Source organism: Neolamprologus multifasciatus, chromosome 16, assembly GCF_963576455.1.
Source record: "Neolamprologus multifasciatus chromosome 16, fNeoMul1.2, whole genome shotgun sequence".
Taxonomy (NCBI): domain Eukaryota; kingdom Metazoa; phylum Chordata; class Actinopteri; order Cichliformes; family Cichlidae; genus Neolamprologus; species Neolamprologus multifasciatus.
In genome coordinates, this window is record NC_140454.1 from 26,241,889 (window position 1) to 26,262,622 (window position 20,734).

The following is a 20,734-nucleotide window of genomic DNA, read 5'->3' on the forward strand; positions in this document are numbered from 1 at the left end:
ATTTACTAACCAATTTTAATAATAAAATAATAATTAATAATAAATAACCGAAATAGTAATAATAAAAATCTGTTTAACTACTACTACTACTTTTATGGAGCTGTTACACAGTTAATTCATGCTAACAGCTTTACATTTACATGACTGGATCTCACATAGATTTCTCTTACGCTGTAACTACATCAGTATATCACATTTTGTTCTTTATTGTCATCACTGTGTTCTTGTTGCTATTGAAATAACATTAATATGAAATAAATTATGGCTGTCACCTTACAAAAAACCCCAAACACCCTGTTTACAATCACTGAAGCACTGATTAAGACACATGTCTAACAAAGTATAGGGAACGTGATTCTAAATATTTAGATATGAATAAAAGTAAATGACACATAATTCAGCAGTTGGTCCCCACCACGTTCCCACTTGAAGTTAGATACTGACTGTCCCGGGGAAGAAATTTGTGCAACCCTGTTCAGCTAAAACTTTTCCAAATGGTTTAGTGTGGTGCACATACAGCCTGCAGAGTGCAGTGTGTCTTCACAGTAGAGTCCGAATGCTGTGATCACTGATGCAGTTGTTATTGCTCATACCAACAACCCAACATCTCTGGTTTTCAGAGCTGCAATATCACAGCTCAGTGCTTTTGTCAGTGCTTTTGTCCTTCACATCCGTGTTGACGTTCTCATCGCCCTCAAAGCCGCCATTTTCCTGTGGGCAGTGCTTTTACTCTTCTACATCAGCGTTCTGACCATCCAAGTACAGAGCGTCACTATTTGCAGACGAACCGCCACCACAATACCTTTTGTAAAGCTGGAAGCCTGGACAGGAAACAAACCATAGATTCAGAACCAGTGAGCAAACACCTTTGGACAAAACCTTTGAAAGTGGAATAAACAGGACTTCAGTGACAAAGCATCTATGCAAGATGCCATAACAAGAAAATTTGAAGCATCCCATGTTTTCTTTTCTGTTCAATTTCAAGTATAAGTGAGCATCTACGATACACTGTAAACCAGTGGTTCTCAAATGTTTGGTGCCTAGGACTGATAGAATTCAAAATTTCAAGGTATTCTGCAGAAGATGCCCTCTATGTCATTTTAGACAATGTGAACTATAACTTTCATTCATTCCCTCACTGCACATTTTCACACAAAAACCTATTTTAATGCAAGCCTATTCTTACGTCTGTGCCATTAAGTAGCACCATCTTCTCAAACACACAGGAATTGCTCATTTAAGCAAATTCTGTCCTTTGGATGTGTTCCGACATGCACTGGGGTATGGCATTAGTGGGATTGTGGAAGGTCCATTTTGTCACTGGTAAATGTGCAGGAGGTTTGTTTTAACCTGAAGTGAAAGGAATAAGTAAGGGATGGAAAAAAAAACAGCAAGCAAAAAATACCACAAAACAAAAGATCTCCTAGGTGACATAAAAACTCATAAAGATGTTGCACTTCTTAAAGTTTTTCATAGCTGTTAGAGCATCAGTGCAGTAATGCTAAAGATGTCTGCATGCATGGGGAGACACAGGAAGCAGACCCGAGAAAGTGGTGTTGTACAATACCTCTTTTTGAGAGTGCATTGTTCCTGCTTCTTCTGGTTCAAATCCACCACTGTTTTACAGAAGCCAGTATTTCTCTCAGGAGAATGTTTAGTTAATTCCTGCCAACAAACGCCACAGTTGGGCTAATGACCATTGACATCTCTGATCCAACTAAAGCCATAAGGTTTTGTACCTGACAGTTGGTTGCTACTCGATATTTCAGATATCAGTTGCCTAGGCAACCCTACCCATATGGAAAAGATATATATAAATCTTATAAAGTTTGTATCTGTCTTGTGTGAAACTTGTATGAAAAGCATACAAGAGTGAAAACAGATATAAGATCCCTTGAAAAATTATATATTGAAACTTGTATGTTTTGGATACTTCCTAAAACAATATATGAAAGTAATGAGAAAGTGGCCACTTTCATGAGTAAATCATATAAGTTTTTACTATTTCTTTTCCATATGGGTATAACATATATGTTGTCCTCTCATGTCACTTATAATCCTCTCAACGTCTACTTGAGCTGTTATTTTACACACTGTTGCAGGAAGTTGTGAAAAGTCATTGCCATTCAGGAGTCTCAGGTTGTAAAGCTGCTGCTAGTTACTTCATGCGAGGAAATTTCTACAGGTAGCTTTTGTAGGTGATTTTGGGGGTGCTTTTCTTCATCTTCTCCGCCATTCTCCAATGCTCTCCTCAATCACAGCTTTAAATGTGTCAGTCAATAATATAGTCAAATTCAATTTCTTACATTACTTTTATTTCTGTTACAAAATTATGTTTGGTTTACACAAAGTCCCTGGCACACCTGGACACCTCTTGGGAAACACTTAATTAACCTTGACTGGTGCCCTTGAATTCTAAGCAGCATCCCCCTTTATGTAATTTGCTTTCACAGTTAGATAATTTAATGGTCAAAGAAATAGTAATAAGACTGTGAGGTAAAGTCATCCATTTTCCCAATTTTCCCGAAAGAAACTGGTGGAAAAAATATTCAAACTATGTGCTGACATGGATATTACGATACTTTATAGCTGACACAGGCAAACCACTGAAACAACATGAAGCACGCTGCAATTCTGTTACTGGTTAAACTTGGGTTAAACATTTAATCCTTATATGGCACAACACCTGGCTCAAACTGTTGACTCGACACAGCAAAAAAACATCACAATGGAGGAAAAGAAGGAAAATAAGGAAGCTGCATTCACTGACCAAGAATTGAAAAAAAGTCCAGTGATGCAGGAGAAAATGGCCAATGTATATTTCGTGTGTTTTAAGGTCTTACATCCCACAAAGACGAGTGCTGACACGAGCTAGAAGATGCTGTAGATGATGGGGAAGGCAAACATCGTTTCCAGCTCCTCCTGGGTGAAGGACAGTTGGATGATACTGACGCACAACTGGGAATTCTGGAAACCTGTCTCCAGTGCAATGGTTCGACATCTGAACAAATAAAGGAACGATGACGAACCTCATCAATAAGTCAAATTTTAAATATAGCGGTGTCAGAAACATTTTGGTGTCACCTCACCTGTACCAGGGTTGACCCACAAAGCGAGCCAGGAAGAACCCAAGGCTGCATCCAATAAAGGGGTAGATGGTGCCAATTATCCACAGGGATGGAGAAATGGTCCAGGACGACTGGTAGAGGACTCCTCCAACCACAGCTACAATGATAATGAGAACCAAGCCAGCAATGGATCCCACCTGTTCACAACATAAACACTCCATTAAAACCCAGTCCAGGTGATTTAACTGGTTCGGCACTATAAAATGGAAATATCACATATGTATGATGGAAATGCTATTTCTAAAAACAAACATGTCACAGAGGCACAATATGTTATAAGTGAAAACATTAAACCTGTAGAATTATATTCAATAAACTGTAGAGTATTCCTACCTTCGGGATCTTTTTTGCCATCTCAGGCCACCTGTGCTTTACGTACATTCCCACACCGATCGGGATGATTAGGGCTGCCAGTGTGATACCTGAGGATGCAAAAAAGTAGATTATAAAAAGGTTACCTTAGAGACAGGAACAGCATTCACAGTTACATCCTGATAATGCACATTATTGAGAGCACTTGTTTGAAATTCTTACAGGTGTTTCAGTTCTTTGAAAGCTTTCCTTACCGATTCTGTCATATGGGATGTTGATGGTGACACTGGATGTCCATAAACTGGTGTAGATTAAAAGACAGAGAGGCATCATCCCCAAGGCCAGGAGAGAAGAGCAGGTTGTCATACTGATACTGAGGAGCGAAGGATTTGGACACCGATGAGTTTCCTGCATTTGTCCCTAGCTGTGCTTATACACACTAACACAATTAGTTTTATTTAAATAGTGCATTAACATTGAATAAATGTAAATAAAACTCTAGACCAATAAAAACTTGTAATACATTAATTCTGTTGTGTTCTCCTGCCAGGTACCTACACAACAAGAAACTCTTCCTTAAAATAGCTTAAGAGTGTTCTGGGATCCAAAAAACATGAAAATGTTCTATTTAGTTTACATAAATACACAAGAGAAACAAATAGTTATCATAGAGTAAACATAGTGGTCCTCTAAGAGCAGCACTTGGTGATAGTAGGGAAAAAAGAAGGTTCCTTTTTTAACAGGGAGAAACCTCCAGCCGAAAAAGGCTCAGGGAAGTCGGCTCTTTAACATAAAGGGAAAAAGAAAAAAAAATAGCAATGAACCTGCCCAAGGTCTCACCTGAGGTCCATGTCTCCATCCAACCAGTAGCAGATGATGTTGGAGCTGGAGCCACCTGGACAGCAGCCCATGATGATGATGACGACTGCCTGCACAGCCTGGAGCCTAAAAGCCAGTGACAAGGCATAATGCCAAACTGGCAGAAGAAGCCAATGATAATGCCCCATGGCTTCTTAATGTGGCCCCACAACTTTGCAGCCTCCACTGTGCAGCCCATGGCGAACACGACCACGGCGAGCAAGATGGTGAGCACCGTGCGGATCACTACTCCCAGGATGGCATTGAAGTTACTGGGAGGAACAAGGCAGTCTGTGCCCGAGCAGGCTGTGGCAGCATTGTCACCGATAGCTGGCAGCATGGTGGTTGGCTTCAGCGTGGACATTGCAGAAGAAGAATATCAGCAGATACTAAAACTTGCACACACTTTGGGGCTTCTTAGAGTCCTTGAGGTGAGACAAGTCCAGTTTCTCCCCCTGTCCAGGAAGATGGACCTGACAAAGAGAAGGAGTGAGCTTGGATCACTCCCCTTTATGCCCACGGTTTCAAAGCCAAATAAAATTGGGCGGAAAGATAAAAAAATAACCAATAGTCTATGTTTCATACGGTCAGCGTTCAAAACACATGCATATAAAAAAGAAAATCACAATGAAATATGAAATGCCATTACACCATGGCTCCAGTTTTTACAGCCTTGTGGGGTTTAAAGTTTTAATGAACTCTCATGTCATCAAGCATCATCATGCAGGAAAAGTTTCAAAGAGGCAGCAGCCACAGAATACATGTCCTTTGCACAATTATATATGGCCCTCTTTGGTCTCTTAATCATTCTTTTAAACATGAGTAACCCAGAGCCCATAAAACAAAATAAAGGTGTACAGTGGTCCTTCGTTACTTAGTTATGTTCTAAAAAATAACCTGAGATAGGTAACATCTGCAAAGTAGTCAGCTTTAAAAAAAAAGTATTATAGATGTTTTAAGCTGTAAAACCCCTCACTACACACTTTATACACTTTTCTCAGACAGGCATGAACATTTTCACACTTTTCTCTCTTGTTTAAACACCCTCAAAGTTCAAACCTTTGTAGAAAAATAAGTCCAGTATTATAGAATGAAACCAAAGATCAAACCCTGTCTCAGGTGCAGAACGTGAATAGAGCAGCTGCCAGAGAATTCAACATCAATGAATCAAGTAGGGGAAGCAAGAAGAATGAGTTAAGTTTGACTTATCTGTTTTGTTTCGCTTAACGCGCCTTATAATCCGGTGTGGCTTATAATCCGTAAAATACGGTAACTTCTACCTTCCAAAAAATCCAACTTTTTGTGCGATGGTTAGCGTCTTCCTCTGCCTTTTGGGTGGTACAGCAGTTGCCTTTGACGGTTCAAAATGTTTTGTAGCCATTGTTGTGTTTGTTGGGGAGAAAACTTACAAACATACAGCACAGCACTGCAGAGTCACACTGTAGCGATCGAAAATGTATGTAAATTTGACAAGCTGAATGCATTCTGTTCTGTACAGGAGACTAGGCATGGAGGAGAAAGCTCGTCAGGTCATGGTGACATAACCTTTAATTAACACCCCAAAGTCTGCACGATCAACCATTTTGAACATGAGTTAATTTTTAATCTGAAATGCTGTTAATATAAAAACAGCCTCCCTAATTAAAAAAACAACAACAAACAAATCCACCACGTGAGTGTGTTTAAACCCAGCAGGAGATCCCAGGGCTGTTCCCTGATTAGTGGCTTTATTTTCCATATATTTTATCTTCTTCCTGGTTTATGTAATTTATGATTCGTTCACAGGGGTTTCGTTCAAATTAATGAGAACATGTTGTAACAGTCACAATGGTGTGGTTTCTCTTTAAGACAATGTAAGGTAAGGGTTAGTAACTTCATAAGTATGCACCAATGCCCTCCCTTTGCAGTATGAGAGCAACGTGCTTGCACGTGAGCGTATGGACTGGACGGACCTTAAATCTTTCACCTCTTTAACTACTTGCAATGTTGTAGGAACACAGGTTGTGCTTCATGTATGATAAGCGGGCCTTGTAAGGTAGGTGTAGCGAATGTGCACTTAAGGACAAGCACTGTGGAATTTCCAGTACCAGTGTGGTCGTGAGTTTTTCTGACTGTCCTGTTAAGTGCTTCTACTGCTTCTCTTAACCACTGAGTACAACCCGTGTTGTTTTAGTTTATTAAATTCTTTATCTCCTTCCTAATTCACTTTATGCAACTTTGCCATTACCTATCATTTATCATCTATCATTTATTTTTCAGACTAGTTTATGTAATTCATGATTACTTCACAGGGGTTTCCTTCAAATTAATCATATCACGTGTTGTTTCATTTTATTAAAGTTTTCATTTTAAGCACTTGCTATGTAGTGTACTGTACATGAGACATCATGAGCTTAGAAACCTAAAACACATCAACGCGATATCTTTTTCTATCCTCTCTGGATGCCCATATCAGTCCATAATGGTGATACCAATATTTAACTTTCATTTGTGAACTAAGTTAAATGTTTTACGTATAAACATAATACAGATTCTTGAGGAAGTAAACATTTCCATGCTAAATCTGGTGCATCTCATTTTAACACATGAAATGTCTGTCTGTGTGTTTGCTGCTTTATCCACCAACTCCCTCTGCACAATCAAGAGTTGAGCAACCAAACTTGGCACACAGGTACATTTTAGGCCTCTACAGGTTATTATCTATATGGTGGATTTACAAATCTGATTAATGTTGCCTTCACCCTCCACATCTCCTTGAGTTCTTTTCTCAGCTCTTGGTATTTCTCCAGCTTCTTGTGTTCCTTCTTTCTAATGTTGCTGTCATTTAGGATAGCTACATCTATCACTACAGCCATCTTAATCTGCTTATCCACCACTTCTGTGTCCAGTTGGTTAGCCGTAATCAGTTTGTCTGTTTGTATCTGGAAGTCCAACAGGATCTTGGCTTGGTTATTCTCGACCACCCTACGGGGTATGTCTTATTTTGACCACGGGACTTCTAGGCCATATTTGGCACAGATGTTCCTGTATACTAAGCTGCACATTCGGTTACGCCGCCCCATGTGTGCCCGGCAGGGCATAAATAACATCCAACAAATATGCTTGTTTAGATAACAACAATAATAAAAATCTGTTTATCTTTATCTACTTTTATGGAGCTGTTACACAGTTAATTCATGCTACCAGCTTTATTGGTAACCATATTTTTTATATAAGAAATGTCACATTTTTCTTTAATATTATAGCAATCTATTTACATTTTTTCTTGTATTTGTGTAACTTAAACTGATCTGTATACTTTTGGGTTTTCTTCATCCTACTTGATTTCTACTTCTTGTCCATTGCATTTATTTAACTGCCAACCCCTCTGCCAAAGCAAGTACAGTTGCACTCAGTTTTTTAAATTGGTGTTTCTTCAGATTATTTGTATGTACCACCACCTACATCTGAGTTATCCTTCTGCAGTAACTGTACCTCAGTGCCACTTCATCAGGCAGGGTCGTTTCAACCACACACTTTGAAAAAAACAAAAAAACAACTCCACAGCACTTTTTACATGACTGGATCTCACATAGATTTTTCTTACGCTGTAACTTCATCAGTATATTGCATTTTGTTCTTTATTGTCATCACTATGTTCTTGTTGCTTTTGAAATAACAGTAATATTAAATAAATTATGACTGTCGCATTACAAAAAAGAACAACAACAACAAAAAACCACCCTGTTTACAATCACTGAAGCACTGATTAAGAGACACTAATAATGTACAGGCAAAGTGGTTCTAAATATTTACATATGAATAAAAGTAAATAACACATAATTCAGCAGTTGGTCCCCACCACGTTCCCACTTGAAGTTAGATACTGACTGTCCCGGGGAAGAAATTTGTGCAACCCTGTTCAGCTAAAACTTTTTTAAATGGTTTAGTGTGGTGCACATACAGCCTGCAGAGTGCAGTGTGTCTTCACAGTAGAGTCTGAATGGTGTGTTCAGTGATGCAGTTGTTATTGCTCATACCAACAACCCAACATCTCTGGTTTTCAGGGCTGCAATATCACAGCGCAGTGCTTTTGTCAGTGCTTTTATCCTTCACATCCCTGTTGTTGCTCTCATCGCCCTCAAAGCCACCATTTTCCCGTGGGCAGTACTTTTGTTCTTCTAGATCAGGATTGTGACCTTCCAAGTACGGAGCGTCACTGTTTGCAGACGAACCGCCACCACAATACCTTTTGTAAAGCTGGAAGCCTGGAAAGGAAACAAACCATAGATTCAGAACCAGTGAGCAAACACCTTTGGACAAAACCTTTGAAAGTGGAATAAACAGGACTTCAGTGACAAAGCATCTATGCAAGATGCCATAACAAGAAAATTTGAAGTCTTCTTTTCTGTTCAGTTTCAAAATTAGTGAGCATCTATGATAATCTGTAAACCACTGTTCTCAAATGTTTGGTGCCTAGGACTGAAAGAAAAGTGAAAATTTCAAGGTATTCTGCAGAAGATGGCCTCCATATCATTTTCAACAATGTGAACTCTAATTTCCATCCATCCCCTCACTGCACATTTTCACACATTAAAACCTATGTTTATTCAAGGCTGTTCTCACCTCTGTGACATTAAGTAGCACCATCTTCTCAAACACACAGGCATTGCTAATTTAAGCAAAGTCTTTCCTTCGGATGTGTTCCGATTTGCACCGGGTTATGGCATTAGTGAGATTGTGTTAGGTCCATCTCATCACTGGTAAATGTGCAGGATTACTATTTTTAGGGGGTTTGTTTTAACCCCTGTTTTAACCCTTTCTCTCTAAATTACTTAAAGTACTTGTAATTACCTAAACCCAACACAGAACCTTTTGGTTTGCAAACTAAAGAGAGTAGAATTGAAAGGAAAAGTGAGGGATGAAAAATAACAGCAAATAAAACATCCCACTAAACAAAAAAACTCCTGGGTGATATAAAAACTCATGAAGATGTTGCACTTAAAATTGTTCATAGATGTTAGAGCATCAGTGCATCAGTGCTAAAGACACAGATACACAACGCCCCGCCATTACTGCAGGTCAGCCAGCTGGCTGCTCAGTTGCCTCAGTGACACGCTTGCACCTGGCTGCGTGGCTGCGTTTCATCACTGCTTCGCTCAGTTTCATCTAAGACAGAGACTGCGTTTCCAGACAATATTACATTTGTTGAGCACGATGGCATCTATGATCACTGTAGTGCCACTTGGACTGGTAAAGATGAGAGTGTTTCAATGCTGGACTCTCTCTCACCACCTGTGTGCATCGCGTCACCTCTGGAGGAGGCTGATGGTAACCATATCGTGCATGCTAGTTCTCTATCCCTGGAGGGAGCCCAGGCTACTGCATCAGGGCTCTCAGATGGGAGGGTGTTGTTTCGCAAGGTGGTGTCCACAGATGCTTCACTAAGGGGGTGGGGAGCGCTGTGCGAGGGTGCATCAGTGAGAGGGATCTGGTCCGCAGCCTTGTGTGAGCTTCACATCAACCACTTAGAGCTGTTAGCAGTGTTCTTAGCTCTCAAACATTTCCGTCCAGTCCTGGAGGGCCAGCATGTCTTATACAGGAAGGACAATTCAACAATAGTCTCTTACATAAACAGTCAGGGAGGGACACCCTCCCTTCCCCTATTAAAGCTGTCTCGCTCTCTGCTGTTATGGTGCAGTGTTCATTTCCCCCAAGGGGGGTACTCTGGTGAAGGAATGGAGGTTGCACCCTTAGATAGTGGCTCAGATTTGGGATCTGTTTGGCAATGCAGAGGTAGATCTTTTTTTGCCTCCAGGGTAAATATTCACTGCCCCCTGATCTTCTCAATAATCATTCACAATGCAACCTTGGGCATGGATGCGCTAGCGCACCAATGGCCAGTCATGCTCCTGTATGCATTTCCCCCAGTGGAAATGATATCGCAAATTTTAGAGAGAGTGCGTCAGCAGTCTCTCTGACTGATTGTAGTGGACCCTTGGTGGCCCACAGGGTCTTGGTATTCAGAGATAATCAGCCTGCTAGCAGTGAGTCCTTGGCAACTTAGTCTCCGCAGGGACCTCTTCTCTCAGGTGGGAGGAGAAATAATTCATTCGCGCCCGGATCTGTGGCGTCTGCATGCTTACCTGCTGAGAGGTCAAACTTGATTGCTAAGGGTCTGCTACCTAGTGTGATAGCGACAATTGAGAACACTACGGCCTCATCCACTAGAGGCTTGTACTGTGAAATGGCGAGCCTTCGAGCAATGATGCCATGACCGCCACATTGTCCCATTCCAGTGCTCTTTTGTGAATGTTTTGAAATTCCTGCAGGAGCTGCTGGATAAGGTCCTTTCATTTTCAACGATTAAGGTTTATTTAGCAGCTATATCTGCTTGTCATTTTGTCTTTGACGGGGTGACACCAGGTGCACATCCCCTCACCATACCTTTTCTGAAAGGGGTTTGTTGGCTGAGACCTGTGCTTAAGTCCAGTGTCCCTGCTTGGGACTTTTCTTTAGTGCTGGAGGCATATGTAACCCCCCTTTTGAACCCATTGAGTCTGTGGATATGAAATTTCTCTCATATAAGACTGCATCAGTTCTCACTTTGGCTTCAGCAAAGTAAGTGGGTGACCTACATGCGTTGCAGTGCATCCCTCCTGCACAGTGTTCTCTCCTGATGGCCATAAGGTCTATTGCGTCCGAATGCTGCCTATTTTCCCAAGGTCAAGCCTGCATCTTATAACTGAATGGAGTTTGAGTTGCTGAGCTTTTACTTCCCTCCTTTTGCATCTGAGGAGCAGAGGAGGATGCATTCTCTTTGTCCAGTGTGTGTGCTACGTACCCACATTGAGAGCACTCAGAATGTGTGTTTATGTTACAGCTGTTTGTTTACACAGAGCTCTACCTCTGGCTGGATTGGTGAAGCAGACAGAGGCTGTCCCACTGGATTATAGAAGCAAGCTCACTGACGTACAGCACCAAAGGTCTTGCTTTGCCCCAGGGAGTGAGAGCTCATTCCATCAGGGAATGGCAGCCCCTTTGGCCCTTTTTAAAGGGGTACCTGTAGCTGATATTTGTGTGGCAGCTAGTTGGGCATCACTGCTGCTGTCATAGGTGTTATGATACTTGATCTCTGACACAGATAAACCACCAGAGAAGCATGAAGCATGCTCCAACTCTATTACTGGTTAAACTTGGGTTAAACATTTAATCCTTATATGGCACAACACCTGGCTCAAACTGTTGACTCGACACAGCAAAAAAACCATCACAATGGAGGAAAATAAGGAAGCAGCATTCACTGACCAAGAACTTAAAAAACGTCAAGCGATGCAGGAGAAAATGGCCAATGTATGTGTTGTTTGTTTTAAGGTCTTACATCCCACAAAGACAAGTGTTGACACGAGCTGGAAGATGCTGTAGATGAGGGGGAAGGCAAACATGATTTCCAGCTCCTCTGGGCTGAAGGACAGCTGGATGATAGTGCTGCACAACTGGGAATTCTGGAAACCTGTCTCCAGTGCAATGGTTCGACATCTGAACAAATAAAGGAACGATGACGAACCTCATCAATAAGTCAAATTTGAAATGTAGCGGTGTCAGAAACATTTTGGTGTCACCTCACCTGTACCAGGGTTGACCCACAAAGCGAGCCAGGAAGAACCCAAGGCTGCATCCAATAAAGGGGTAGATGGTGCCAATTATCCACAGGGAGGGAGAAATGGTCCAGGACGACTGGTAGAGGACTCCTCCAACCACAGCTATAATGATAATAAGAACCAAGCCAGCAATGGATCCCACCTGTTCACAACATAAACACTCCATTAAAACCCAGTCCAGGTGATTTAACTGGTTCGGCACTATAAAATGGAAATATCACATGTATGTATGATGGAAATGCTATTTCTAAAAACAAACATGTCACAGAGGCACAAGATGTTATAAGTGAAAACATTAAACCTGTAGTATTATATTCAATAAACTGTTGAGCAGGGGTGTCAAACTCCAGGCCTAGAGGGCCGGTGTCCTGCAGGTTTAAGATATCACCCTGGGTCTACACATCTGATTCAAATGATTAGTTCATTACCAGGCCTCTGGAGAACTTCAAGAAATGTTGAGGTCATTTAGCCATTTAAATCAGCTGTGTTGGATCAAGGAAACATCTAAAGCCTACAGGACACCGGCCCTCGTGGCCTGGAGTTTGACACCTGTGCTGTAGAGTATTCCTACCTTCAGGATCTTTTTTGCTATCTCAGGCCACCTGTGCTTTACGTACATTCCCACAGCAATCGGGATGATTAGGGCTGCCAGTGTGATACCTGATGATGCAAAATAGTAGATTATAAAAAGGCTACCTTAGAGCAGTGGTTCTCAAACTTATTACATCAATTCCCACATGGCAGGAAGAAATATTTTCATTTCCGATCTAAACAAAACAATGACAGAAAATCCTACCTGCAACTTTATTTAGATAATAAATTCATTCAAAATGAATCCTTCAGTAATTTGTGTTTTAAAACAACTTTCATTTCAAATTACTATTTGTAACTTTTGTCACTAGACTGCTTCATTAGTCTGCACTACTTCTTCAAAAGAGCAACAAGTTAAACAGAATGTGAACATTATCAGACATGGAAAGTTCAGTCTGTTCAGTCTTAGTTTAAAAAAAGGAAATCCAGAAACTTGTGAACAGAGATGAAAAATATATCATTTAAATGAGAGTTTAATACGATTCACTAATAGTGGCTGCAGTGAACCTGCTTTTGATTGCAGAGCTTTGCGGGGCGTGGTCTGCAGGGCAGGTGAACATACCTGAGCGCCGTCCGTGAACACACCTCACCAGCTTAAAACAGAATGAACTAGGTCCTGTTGATGTGTGTAGGCTGTAGCCAAAAAGCTGCAGCCACATGTGTAAGTTGACAGCCGACAGACTTGCACACGCGGCTGCAGTTTTTCAGGGGATGCAGTGGATGTGCATAATATTAACCTAGCTGCCACAAATGTCTTTGTTCCACCATAAAAGTGATTCTGATGTTAGTTCCGCATAACCTTTCTGCCAGGTAACTTGTGCCCCACCAGTGGGGTGCTCCAAACACTTTGAGAACCACTGCCTTAGAGGCAGGAACAGCCTTCACAGTTACATCCTGATAATACACATTCTTAAAGGCACCTGTTTGAAATTCTTTAAGGTGTTTCAGTTCTTTGAAAGCTTTCCTTACCGATACTGTCATACGGGATGTTGATGTCACTGGATGTCCATAAACTGGTGTAGATTAAAAGACAGAGAGGCATCATCCCCAAGGCCAGAAGAGAGGAGCAGGTTGTCATACTGATACTGAGGAGCGAAGGATTTGAACACCGATGAGTTTCCTGCGTTTGTCACTAGCTGTGCTTATACACACTAACACAATTAGTTTTATTTAAATAGTGCATTAAAATTGAATAAATGTAAATAAAACTCTAAACCAATAAAAACTTGTAATACATTAATTCTGTTGTGTTCTCCTGCCAGGTACCTACACAACAAGAAACTCTTCCTTAAAATAGCTTAAGAGTGTTCTGGGATCCAAAAAACATGAAAATGTTCCATTTAGTTTACATACACAGATGAAAAAAAAATAGCTACAGTTCCTCTAAAAGCAGCACTTGGTGATAGTGTGGAAAAAAGAGGTTCCCTTTTAAACAGGAAGAAACCTCCAGCTAAATCAGGCCTAGTGAAGTCTGCTCTTTAACATAAAAGGAAAAAGAAAAAAAAATAGCAATGAACCTGCCCAAGGTCTCACCTGAGGTCCATGTCTCCTTCCAACCAGTAGCAGATGATGTTGGAGCTTGAGCCACCTGGACAGCAGCCCATGATGATGATGACCACTGCCTGCACAGCCTGGACCCTAAAAGCCAGTGACAAGGCAAAAGCTGTGAAAGGCATAATACCAAATTGGCAGAGGAAGCCAATGATAATGCCCCATGGCTTCTTAATGTGGCCCCACAACTTTGCAGCCTCCACTGTGCAGCCCATGGCGAACATGACCATGGCGAGCAAGACGGTGAGCACCGTGCTCATCACTACTCCCAGGATGGCATTGAAGTTACTGGGAGGAACAAGGCAGTCTGTGCCCGAGCAGGCTGTGGCAGCATTGTCACAGATAGCTGGCAGCATGGTGGTTGGCTTCAGCGTGGACATTGCAGAAGAAGAATATCAGCAGATACTAAAACTTGCACACACTTTGGGGCTTCTTAGAGTCCTTGAAATGAGACAAGTCCAGTTTCTCCCCCTGTCCAGGAAGATGGACCTGACAAAGAGAAGGAGTGAGCTTGGATCACTCCCCTTTATGCCCATGGTTTCAAAGCCAAATAAAATTGGGCGGAAAGATAAAAAATTAACCAATAGTCTATGTTTTATGGGGTCAGCGTTCATCCCAATGAAATATGAAATGCCATTGGACCTTGGCTCCATTTTTTATAGCCACGTGGGTTTTAAATTTTTATTGGACTCTCATGTCATCAAGCATCATCATGCAGGAAAAGCCACAGAGCACATGTTCTTTGCACAATTCCCATAACATTCCCAATATAAAGGTATGCAGCTTACACAATCATAAAAGAAAGTGTAGAAATATTTTTTGCATGCTGATAGGAAAAGAGCATGTAAATTGGGGGTGTGGGGTGGGCTAGAGGTGATTTGTCTGTGGTGTCATTCATTTTTGCATTTTGATTTTACATTTTTTTATGTGCCATAGGTCTAATTATATAGCAAATCAAGATGCTGTAAAACAATAAAACATGAAAGAAGGATGAAAATGTTTACGGGCACTTCATGTCAATATACCAGGTGTGGAAACAATAAAAAGTCAAAGTGTCCTGATAGAAATTTAAGGGCTATCACAAGGATAGTACCAGCATCATCAACATAAAAACAGTTTACCTAATAAAAGAAGAAAAGAAATCCACCACATGAGCGTGTTTTAACCCACCAGGAGATCCCTGGGCTGTTCTCTAATTGGTGGCTTTATTTTCCATATATATTTTATTACCTTCCTAACTGACTTTATGCAACTTTGCAGTCTCGGTCGTTGTGTCCTTGGGCAAGACACTTCACCTACCGCCTACTGGTGATGGCCAGATGGTCCGATGGGGCAGCATCGCTTCTGTCAGTCTGCCCCAGGGCAGCTGTGGCTACAACTGTAGCTGCCTCCACCAGTGTGTGAATGTGAGAGTGAATAAATAGTGGTATTGTAAAGTGCTTTGAGGGTCCCGAAAAGCGCTATATAAATGCAATCCATTATTATTATTTTTTATCTATCATTTATTTTTCAGACTAGTTTATGTAATTCATGATTCTTTCACAGGGGTTTCCTTCAAATTAATCAGATCATGTGTTGTTTCATTTTAGTAAAGTCTTCATTTTAAGCACTCACTATGTAATGTACTGTACATGAGACATCATGAGGTTAGAAACCTAAAACATACCAACACAAAACCTTTTTAAATCCTCTCTGGATGCCCATATCAGTTAATAATGGTCATGTCAATGTCTAACTTTCATTCTTGAACTGAACTGAATGTTTTACATATAAATATATTGCAGGTTATTGAGGAACTAAGCATTTCCATGCTAAATCCTGACATTAGTGCATCTCACTTTAACACATGAAGTGTCTGTCTGTCTGTGTGTTTGCTATTTTATCCACTAACTCCCTTAACACAGTTGAGCAACTGAACTTGGCACACAGGTACATTTTAGACCCCTAAAGGCTCTTATCTACAGAGTGGATGCCACGTGGTTGCCAGGCCAAGACACTAAAATGATCTATGCACATATAACATCCTATTAAACAACAGTGGTATTTTCATTTCATGGTAGTAAAATGTAATTTATATCCACAATAACTCATTTATGCATGACAGCCAAAGGACCAAAATAGTATGTTTTTGCACTTTTGCACCACAACACCACCCCATCAGTTTAATTTAATCAAAATAAGACCATGTTTATATTTACAAATCTGATTAATAAATGTTTTGTGCTCGTTTGGCTCTCAGCAAAGGCGGTCGCACTTTTCTCCTCTCCTCTCCCTTATCTTCCCTGCTTAGCTTCTTATGTCCTTGTCTTGTCTCGTGCTTTTTTCTTCCCTGGAACATTCTCTCACAGTCTGTTCTCTAAAACCTAAAAGAGGAATTATGGATTTGATCAACTGGTCCCTAAATGCAATTGACACCCCTTTCTCAACGAGAAGTCTTGGCTTGGGTGGGCCTGAGTGCTGAAGATATCTACCTATTCGGAACCATGGTAACAGGGTTCTGGCTGATCAGAACTGGCTTGGCCCTGACTTATCGAAGAATTAAGTAAGCGGAACCGGCTGTTCAAACCCCCACAAGGCTGCCCGCTGGGATTGGAATGATGGGAGAGATGTGAGTTTCTCAAAATGGGCTCATTGAGTCAGCACGGATAAGATCTTGGAGAGGCTACGGCTGCTGTGAATACAGAATAAGATCTCTGACTGCAGACTGGATACAACTTGGAAGGGCTAGCTCGGAATAACATCTCTGGGCGCAAATTGGATGACAACCCGGGGAGGCACACTGCCGTGAGTTCTCAGAAATCGGCTCCTTGAGCACAAGAAATGACAACATCACAGAACGCAAGTATGGCAAAGCTCGCGGCTCTCCAACAGGAGATTGAGACCAGTGTTGGACTGTAGAACTGCTTTGAAATTCATATGAGCTGTTCGCACTAAAGTAAAAACCACCATCACTTCATGCGGATACCCCTTTGGTGCCAGCGGCGGTCTCGAGGCTGGAGCCGAAAAACAACACCCTGATAACGACTGTGTTTAGTCTGTTCCTTCCCATTCCATGCAAGGCCACCTGGGTTGGCTGGTAGACTGTTTACTTAGCCTGGCAGGGCGAAGGACACTGTCTCAGCTTAACTATGGACACACACACACATACACTTACACTGATAAGCACACACTCATCCCCCTCCCTTTCCAAATGCCTTCGATGCTTGTTTCCTGCGGGGGAACACGGCGGGTCTGTGTGCCGCGCTGGAATGGTAGCGCTGTGCAGGGCGGCTGCTGTGTTCGCTTCGGATTACTCTTCACCCCCCACCCAATCCCGTTGCTTGTCATGTCCTTCACAATGTTGTGCTTTGGACATTTATGTGCTTTTTGTGCAGAGGAGTTTTTTTGTTTCCTGTTCTCATGCTGTCCTACCATGGAAGCACAGCATGAGTAGAGGTCTCTTTTTTTCCTCTTGTACTTTCCCATTGTAGTGTACATTTCAGTGTTTTTCTGTAACGCTACCGATCTCTGACTTGTATCCCTATGTAATGTCTGTGTTGTGTGTGTAAGGTCGGGGGGGGGGGGGGGGGGGGTCCTGCATGTGGCGAATACAGCTTTGATTGATTGATTGATTTTATTTTAATCCCATCATGTCGCCTAGAACATGAGGACATGCAAAAAAATCCCGTCTTGCCACTTCGGGCATTCTATCCTTCAAGCTTGGGTTCTCTACCACGGGCTAATGATATATGTAGTGTAGCTACATCTATTGACCACCCTATGGGGAGTGTCCTATTTTGACCTTGTGACTTCCAGGCCATACAGATATTCCTGTATACTATGCCGATCAGTTGGTTATAGCCAGGGGTGGAAGTAACGAATTACAAATACTCACGTTACTGTAATTAAGTAGATTTTTTTGGGGTACTTGTACTTTTATGAGTAATTTTTCAAGTGTGTAATTTTACTCATACTTGAGTACAACTTATACCATGTAATCTACTTTGTTACTTATAAAATCAAAAGTCGCTACTGAGTACGCTCACAATTTGAATTAATATTCAAACCTTTCCTCTGCATTTTTGCAGCCAATAACGCCGTGCTATTGTGACTTGCGAGAAAAGGGGACAGCGTCCAGATGCAGTGCAAACTTTGTTTGACCTCATTCGTAGGAATGTTTTAGCTTATTATTTGGACAACCACCGTCATTACAATAAATTACATTTGTAGTCATTTAAAACTTGAGGTAAGAGGTTTTACAACTATACGTGTACAATATTGCTTTCTTATTTTTCATGTGTGTTAAGGTTATTAGTTTGGCTAAGATATTGTCACCGCCATTGGTTAGCCTGATATTAAAATAAGACGGAGCTAGCTAACGGGCGTGTGTGCGCATGCATAATTGAGCTACAATTCGTAGGAATGTTTTAGTTTATTATTTGGACAACCACCGTCATTACAATAAATTGTAATTTGTAGTCATTTAAAAGTCACAGGCCTACAATCAGCTGGCCTATATAAAAAAAAAACTGGAACACAGTGCTGAGCTGCATCTCAAATTAATCTTCCAGCTCTCAGCTGACATGTACCAGAGCCCGGTTGATGGATCGGTTGATCAGTATCATTGGCCTGATATAGGTCTATCATAGTGACATGGCTCTTAATTAGTAGGGTTATATGTTTCCCAATATTATATTTTTTTAAAGAACATAATGTGGATTGTTTTTATTGTACTGTATGGGCAGCATTTTTGTGTATGTGATCCCTTTTCTTAAATTAGATTTGCTAAATACACATATTTTGCTCTCTTAGTATTTTTAGGACCTGACTGATACTGAAAACTTTAGGATGATACTGATAAAAAGGAGTTAAATATTTAGATACTGATACATTGGTCGATACTCTTTTTACAGATAGTATACACAGATTACAGAACTTACAGAACACTTGTAAATAAATACAGCAATATGTCTGCAAAATTGGACCAAATTCACCTTCTTTTATACTATGCTAAACAATCAAAGATTAGCTCAAGTCTAGTTGAATGATGTTTTAAAAATGTGTTTTCCTTTAATGTTAATCACAGTGATGTTATGAAGTAATGTATGAGCCTGACGAATGATAATATTTATCTCTACAGAGGAAACATCCATCGAAGATTGAGCAGTACAATATCACTGTGGCATCAACATCTCGTCAGCGAAAGACCACAGCTACACCAAACAAGCTCTCAGCAAATACACAAGCCAAGTTACCAGACCTGATGTTGAGAGCTGCAAACAAACATGTTCCACAAGCAACTATTGACAAGCTTGTCATCAATTTCATATGTGAGGGTCTACAGCCATTTGCAGTGGTAGAACAGCCATCTTTCAAAGAATTGATTACCACATTACAACCTCAAGCCAAAGTCCACTTTTTTTATGGGATGGCTCCTGCCAGTAATCCAACAACTACTGTCCAAACTTAGCAGGCTGGAGATATCAAGCAAGACATGCGTGCCACTCATCAGAGCCCTGCAAAATGGCCTTCAAAAGCATTTTGGACTGATGATGGAGGATCCAGAGTTGGCTGCAGCTGCAGTCCTCTTAGCCAAGTTCAAGACTTCCTGGACTGACAGAGCAGATGTAATAGAGGCTGGTAAGGATTCATGTGATCCCATTTTTGTGTATCTTTACATTTGAACACATGCTTAAGTGAGTATTTCACCTAATACGTTTTAAGTTATTGATGGTCTGTCCTGAATACTAAATAATCTTTTTTGAGAATTTGCCAATTTTAAATTTGTGTTCAGGAATAATCACTGAAATTTAAATAACAAAATTGTGTTATCTACTTGCAATTACAGCCTTAACATACATCAAACAACATCTTGAAACGACAAAGCATGAGAGTGAGGATCAGCAAAGAGAGTCATCTGATGAAGATTCTTCTCCAGACCAATCTCCAGAAGGCTGCAAAGTGCAGTTGAGCTTGATGGTTATCTTGCTTGTGCCACAGACACCATGGAGCTGCTGCACTCCTTCTCAGCCATCAAAAACCTCTCTCTTAAACTGAACACAGCTCTGCCTGCTTCTGCTGCGTGTGAACGACTTTTTAGCTGTGCTGGTTTACTCTTCACAGCCAAACGAAGTCGGAAAGCCTCTGTTAATTTAGAAAACCAGCTCTTGCTGAAACTGAACAAAAGGTTCAGAAAGTAAAGTGTGACAGAAATGCTAAGAGTTTAAGACACTTACCTGCCTGTTGTTCAGTGTATGGGGAAAAGTTTAAACGATTCGACGCATGTTCAGAAACAAATCATTCTTTTAACAAACAAAATTCCTTCTTTTATATCTACATTTATTTACAAAACAAGTTACCTTTCTATACCTTGTTCATCTGAGAAATGTGCTTTCAACATAAATATTTATACTGGTGAATCGAGTTGAATGCCTGCTATTGACGACAGAATAAAACATCAGTCAGTTAACAAGTAATTAATAGTTAATTAATTAATGAGTAGTTTTTGAGAAGAGTACTTTGTACTTTTACTCAAGTATTTTTAACACCAGTACTTTTACTTGTAATTGAGTACAATTTAACCAGTGTAACAGTACTTGTACTTGAGTACAAATTTTGAGTACTCTTTCCACCTCTGGTTATAGCACTCCATGTATAGCCTGCTGCTAGCATCTT

At 40.8% G+C, this 20,734-nt stretch overlaps 2 protein-coding genes across 2 annotated transcripts; both read right to left on the minus strand.

The window, feature by feature from the left end:
• Positions 1–7: 7 nt before the first annotated feature.
• Positions 8–4,377, minus strand: LOC146500950 (ileal sodium/bile acid cotransporter-like). Its single transcript, XM_085134547.1, has 3 exons — positions 3,695–4,377; positions 3,462–3,550; positions 8–3,265 (listed from the first exon to the last, which is right to left on the minus strand). Exons 1-3 carry the CDS (start codon positions 3,852–3,854, stop codon positions 3,086–3,088), a joined length of 429 nt encoding a protein of 142 aa, XP_084990673.1. The 5' UTR covers positions 3,855–4,377; the 3' UTR covers positions 8–3,085.
• Positions 4,378–7,546: 3,169 nt separating this feature from the next.
• Positions 7,547–18,743, minus strand: LOC146500951 (ileal sodium/bile acid cotransporter-like). Its single transcript, XM_085136072.1, has 6 exons — positions 14,063–18,743; positions 13,499–13,614; positions 12,510–12,598; positions 11,905–12,080; positions 11,659–11,816; positions 7,547–8,545 (listed from the first exon to the last, which is right to left on the minus strand). Exons 1-6 carry the CDS (start codon positions 14,458–14,460, stop codon positions 8,355–8,357), a joined length of 1,128 nt encoding a protein of 375 aa, XP_084992198.1. The 5' UTR covers positions 14,461–18,743; the 3' UTR covers positions 7,547–8,354.
• Positions 18,744–20,734: the final 1,991 nt, after the last annotated feature.

What these genes read in the sequence shown, in the direction of transcription:
- LOC146500950 (XM_085134547.1), bottom strand. Translation starts at nt 3,854, where the DNA reads ATGCAGGAAACTCATCGGTGTCCAAATCCTTCGCTCCTCAGTATCAGT. An exon ending in CATCCCATATGACAGAATCG is followed by an intron (nt 3,551 to 3,694) that starts GTAAGGAAAGCT and finishes TTGCATCCTCAG; the next exon opens with GTATCACACTGGCAGCCCTA. An exon ending in TGGCAAAAAAGATCCCGAAG is followed by an intron (nt 3,266 to 3,461) that starts GTAGGAATACTC and finishes TGTTGTGAACAG; the next exon opens with GTGGGATCCATTGCTGGCTT.
- LOC146500951 (XM_085136072.1), bottom strand. Translation starts at nt 14,460, where the DNA reads ATGTCCACGCTGAAGCCAACCACCATGCTGCCAGCTATCTGTGACAAT. An exon ending in GTGGGTCAACCCTGGTACAG is followed by an intron (nt 11,817 to 11,904) that starts GTGAGGTGACAC and finishes TTATTTGTTCAG; the next exon opens with ATGTCGAACCATTGCACTGG. An exon ending in AACACTTGTCTTTGTGGGAT is followed by an intron (nt 8,546 to 11,658) that starts GTAAGACCTTAA and finishes TTTCCTTTCCAG; the next exon opens with GCTTCCAGCTTTACAAAAGG.